The 5,565-nt window shown below is 49.8% G+C and overlaps 1 protein-coding gene across 1 annotated transcript in view; it reads left to right on the forward strand.

Moving 5' to 3' along the window:
• Nucleotides 1-2,025: 2,025 nt before the first annotated feature.
• The window catches only part of Rbx1 (ring-box 1), a 15,583-nt gene continuing 12,043 nt past the window's right edge, over nt 2,026-5,565 (forward strand). Inside the window, exons 1-2 of the mRNA XM_023719067.1 lie at nt 2,026-2,183; nt 4,852-4,930. Of these exons, the coding sequence (XP_023574835.1) occupies nt 2,106-2,183; nt 4,852-4,930 (157 nt within the window). The 5' untranslated portion in view covers nt 2,026-2,105. The remainder of the gene's footprint in view (nt 2,184-4,851; nt 4,931-5,565) is intronic.

The following is a 5,565-nucleotide window of genomic DNA, read 5'->3' on the forward strand; positions in this document are numbered from 1 at the left end:
TGTTGGTTTGTGTGTTATTTCCTACCAGGTCTCTCCCGCATCCCTACGGAGCTGTTTGGGCCAGGAGCTGCCCACGCACAGCATCCGCTCGAGGCCGGGCAAATCCACGCTCAGGCTGCACCACAGGTCCTGGCACTGTCGCGCTGTCTGGCAGCAGGGGCACCACTAGCTGACAGTTTAAACATGCAACCATCAGAACTTGGGCTGAAAAAAAAGAAAGAAAGAACTCGGGAGGCTGAAGCGGGAGGATTGTCATGAGTTTTTAGGCCACCCTGGGCTACAAAGTGAGCTCAGGGGCAGCCTGAATTGCACAGTGAGACTCTGTCTCAAAAAGAAAAAAAAAAAGTGTGAGAAAGACGTCATAAGGCTGTAGGACTCTCCCAGTTCTGCCATCAGTTTTCTCTCTGAGTTACACTAGCACTGTGGCGTTGGCACAGACTTATTCTTCCTGTCTGTGGCAAAGAGGGAAGCAAATCGCAGGTTTCCTGGTCCAGCAGTGAAGTCAGCACCTTCTATCGCTCTCCATTTTTGTTCATGTGTTTTTTTGGCATTCACTGAACCAGGGGAGCTTCAGGATTTAGGTGCATCCCCAGCTTCCCGAGGGCTGGGATTACAGCCATGCACCACACCTGGCCTGAACCCTAGGCTTTCAAGAGAGCTCCTTCCCTAGCCCTTTTAATAAACTGGAGACCGTGTATTGCTTGTCAATAAATGGCCCAGACTGGATTTGAATTTGGGATCCACTTGCCTCAGCCTCCCAGACTGATGGGATTATGAATCTGTGCGTCCAGCTTTTAAATCCTGATCTCCCTAAATTGCCCAAGATGGAATTTGCAATGTTCCTGCCTGAGTCTCCCGAACAGCTGGCCTTAGGTGCACACTATTTAGTGCCCTCCAACTATTTTCGACTAAGAGAATATGTGAGCTAGGGCCGGCCACATAGCTCAGCGGATTAAAGCGCCAGTTTAGGCAGACGGAGGGGCCAGGGTCGATCCCCCACAAGTGCAGGCCATGCTCCCAGGGCATGCTGAAACAGCGATTGTGACTGGACATGCGGTAGCATACGCCTATAATCTCAGCTCTTGGGAGGCTGAAAAACAGGAAGGTTCACTACAAGTCCGATATGTATAGTGAGACCCTTTAGACCCTGTATTAAATACATTTAAAAAAGAAAATGTGAACTCAGGAAAGCTGTGTAGGAGTTAAGAATGACCTAGCACACAAGCACTGCTGGGTTTTGAAAGTCCAGACAGAACAGTGGCTTAGTACTGGGAGGGCACGGCAGCACGGACACAGCTCCAAACCAGGCTTGGCCACTGCAAAGAGGCCAGTTCTGTAATGGTGCAAGGGGTAGGTACAGGCCAGAAACAACGGAGAAAAGACCATCCACTGCTAGCCAGTGGAAAAGGGATATGCACTCGCATATATTAAAAAGGAGTCCTGCGGTACACCCCTGTAATCTCAACACTAGGGAGGCTGGGTCAGGAAGGTCTCCACGACTTCTAGGCCAGCCTGAACTACATAGTGAAACCCTGTCTGAAAAAAACCGAAAAACAAGTCAGGAAACCAAACGGTGCTGCGCCCTGGCCTCCGGCCTCGGGCCTCCGAGTCCCCGACCCGAGTCGGAAGCTCGGAAGCAGGTCAGGTTCTGCGGAAGGCTACTGTCGGAAACCGCCACTCGCCGGCGAGAAGCCAGCAACCCTGGAGCGGGGTAGCAGCGTGCCCGGCTAGTGGAGGCGGAGGAAGCGGCCGCCGCCCCACAGATGGAGGACAGCCGGCGCTGCCGGCGGAGAGGCCCGGCGCGAGCCGCGCAAAGGTCTCCGCCCGACCCGCTCACGTCGCGGGTCCCACCCGGCCCCGCCCCGTCCCGCCCCGCCCCGGCAACACCGCCCGCCGCCTCCTCCTCAGCTGACGCGAGAGAGGGAAGGGGGGAAGCGCCTGCGGTAGCACCTTTAAGGGGCGTGGCCACATGCCCCGCCCCCTCCGGCCTCCCGGGCGCCGCTGTGGGAGGGGTGCGGTAGGAGGTGCCCGAGCGTGGGTAAAGAGTGAGGAGGCGTGCGTCGCTGCGCAGACGCATTGGCGGACGACGGCCGTGTGTTTCCAAAATGGCGGCGGCGATGGATGTGGATACCCCGAGCGGCACCAACAGCGGCGCGGGCAAGAAACGTTTTGAAGTGAAAAAGGTTGGGTCTCCCCAGTCCCTTCCTCAGGGAAGGTAGAGGGGCGCGGATCTGGCTGGCAGGCCTAAGGGTGACCGAGGCGCGGAGGAAAGTGCTTAATTTCGGGGCGTTCCCGAGACAGGGTACCACGCAGGGAAGCTGGGGGCGGGACTTAGGCTTGATGGGCGTGATGGTGGCCCACTTTCCTGGGCAGCGTGGGTTTCGCTGGGGGCGCTCAGGACCAATCACCGAAGTGCTTCTTGAGATGCGCGGGTTAGCAACTTGGCCGCGGGAGCCAAGCGCCTGAGCTGTCACTGAAGTGACCAAGGGGTGGAGAAAGCGCAGCGTCGGGTGGGGGGAAAAGGGGAGTCGGAGCGGCTGCGACGGGTGGAGGATGGGGAAGTGCGGCGAGAGCCGAGAACCTGAGCCCTACCGCACGGGAGACGTTCAGAAGGCCGCCCGTGCTCTCCCCGCTCCGCCCCTTCCTGGACCTTGGGGTCCTCTAATCCTGGTGGACGCCTCCATGAGCCCCCTCTCCGTCCGTCGCTCCACAGAATTAAGGACCGAGAGTAGTAAAGCTTGGTTCTTAGGAGACGTCACGTCCAGGTCCCTCGTTAAGAACAGCACCTCAGAAATTAAAAAGCATGGTGGAATTAAAAAAAAAAATCTTCTACCTTTTAGGGAGGGTTGAGTATTAGTGGCAGATGACCTGGTAAGACTGAGAAAGTAGAGACGGGAAACATGTCTTTTTGCCCGAGATGCCTCATAGTGGTTGGCGAACAGTTTGAGAGAAAAGTGTCGAGTCTCACCTGAGATGAAAGAAATCTGTTCAGGACGAAGGTCTCGAAATAGAAAGGAAGCTGTTATTTCCAGAACATTGGCTAAATGCAGACTCTGTACCACCTCCTTTGGGCGTTTTTCCCCCATTTGCTTTTTGGCGTGTCATTGTGGCCGCAGCTGCTGCTCACTTAGAGCCCGCAGCCATATTGGAGAATAATAGGATGGGGGTTTGTCCTCCAAGTTAACGCTGAGGTGGAAGAAGTGCAGCAGAAGTTGCTAGAGGGGGCCTGCCCCTTAGCTCAGTTCTTCAAGTGGCTGCTTCAACAAAGCAGGCAGGCTCAGGTTGCTGTGGTTCGATCCCCACAACACAAGACAGCCAGTCATGCCTTGAAGGCATTCGGCGCAAAAAAAAAAAAAAAAGAAGTTGCTAGAATCCCAAGAACTGGCTCTGAGAACAAAGAGTTGGGAAGTGACCCCAAATTCGCAGAAAAAAGGAGTGGTTGGGAGTAGATAGATATACTTGTGGAAGCCAGAGAATCGAATTATTTAAATACTATGAGGTAAACTTAGCAGGAATTATCTTAACTATGAATCTGAATATGTAAAATTTGAGAATATCAGTTTATTTGATGAGAAGAACTAAGCAAGATTTAGTGCATTCTGCAGTGTTAAGTAATCTTGGAAGATTTGAGTGACCTTGTGTGTACTGACACTGATGACAAGTTATCCCGCTTATCCCAGGATTACCCACTTTATGATCCAGTCATCTTAGTTCATTTCATTCCAAGCTTTCACCTTCCTGCTCCCGTTTCTGAAGCTGCCTGAAGAGCAGGCATTTATGCAGACATTCCCTGCACCTGTCAGGGAAACATGCATAGTAAATCAAGTTTGTGCTTAACTTTTTTTTTTAATTGAGAAACAAATTATCAGTGAGACAGTTTCAAAGCTGATTAATAGGACATTTTCAATAATTAATACATTGTACGTTGTTATCTTCTTAGTGGTTGTCCATAGTACAAGAAGCAGACAGGATATCCTGTCCAAACACTGTTACTACAAATCTTTCTTCTTGTTGAATTAAGCGAAAGTAGCTGTATATCTATCCTAACTATTCAGTATATACAAATACAAAATGGTCCTTCCTTTGTATCCCCTTTTTTCTTTAGACCTGTCAGATGGGAATTCTATTGGCATCTAAATACTTTAAGTGCTTGAATTCAGCAAAACAATCCAACACAGTCCAGCAGTCCACAATAGCAGTGGGTTATCCGCAGAATTTGTTGACTAGAGCCTTTTACAGCTCAACATATTAATATGGCTTTATTTTATATACCTTGTTTTTATACTTTTCTGCTGGATGGTTAAGACCAAGATAAACAAGACCTATATAACAAGAAATGCAACTTTTGTATCTGATAAGGTCAGTCAAGTCCCCTCAGGATTTATCCTGTAACCCTGTACCGCACTTTGTAGATCCTTTGTCAGTGTCAGCCATGTGGAGTACTTAAGGGTGATTTCTAATTTGTTTGCATTGCTATAACAACTGTTTCAAATGATAGAAAAGTCAAAGATGATTATTCATTTCTGTGTTCATAGACTCAACCTTTTGGGGAATGAGAGAGCAGAAGTGTAGTCTTTTGTCATCCTCTGGTATAATAAGAGTAGCATTTATATCCACGACTGTTTTTTTTTGTTGTTGTTGTTTTTGTTTTGGTGGAACCGGGGATTGAACTCAGGCCCTTGCGCTTGCCAAGGAAGCGTTTTTTCCACTGAGCCATCTCCCCAGCCCCACCACGACTGTTTTTGTGTAGTCCTCCCTGCAACCAAATAATTGGTAAGTGTAGCTGGGGTGTGAAGCCTGAGTTTCATCCTGATGCAAGGAGAGTTCTTTGTCCCCCTCTTCTCTTTGCAGTGGAATGCAGTAGCATTGTGGGCCTGGGACATTGTGGTTGATAATTGTGCCATCTGCAGAAACCACATTATGGATCTCTGTGAGTACTCGGAGGAGGGTGGGAGGAAATGGGGAAGATGCGGAGATTGTAGCTGTCTTGCTGTGACCAATTCCTCCTTCACAAGGAGACACAGAGCACTCCCCAGTTCTGCGTCTAGGCTACTGGTGTGTTTGAAATAGGGTGATTCTTTATGGTGCCCTGGAGCCAAACCCAGCTCACAGAATAAGTTCATCTGAAGCTGGCAGGGTCACAGACAACATGGACACGGAAGACTGTTCATTGGGCCTCTCCATATCTGATCACATAACCAGACTCAAAGGCAGAAACACTGAAAGGAAGAAAGTAAACTGTAAGCTAGAATAATCTCTTTGGACTAGTTTCTGTTGGGCAAGACTTATAGTTGGAGCTCGATAGGGTGCTAGATGCCTCTTAGGCCTGTGTGAATTAGATGGTGAGGCCTTGTCTCAAAAAAAGCAAAAAGAAAATGATGAATGGATGGACTAAGGGTTAAGGATTTTTTTTTTTTCTTTTTAATGTATTTAGTACAGGGTCTACAGGGTCTCACACACAGATTGGACTCCTAGTGATCCTTCCTGTTCTTCAGCCTCCCAAGTGCTGGAATTATAGGTGTGCACCACCTAGTCTCAATGGCCATCTCAGCTTACCTCGGGGGC

The sequence above is a fragment of the Octodon degus genome, unplaced genomic scaffold, assembly GCF_000260255.1.
Source record: "Octodon degus isolate 3935 unplaced genomic scaffold, OctDeg1.0 scaffold00064, whole genome shotgun sequence".
NCBI lineage: Eukaryota > Metazoa > Chordata > Mammalia > Rodentia > Octodontidae > Octodon > Octodon degus.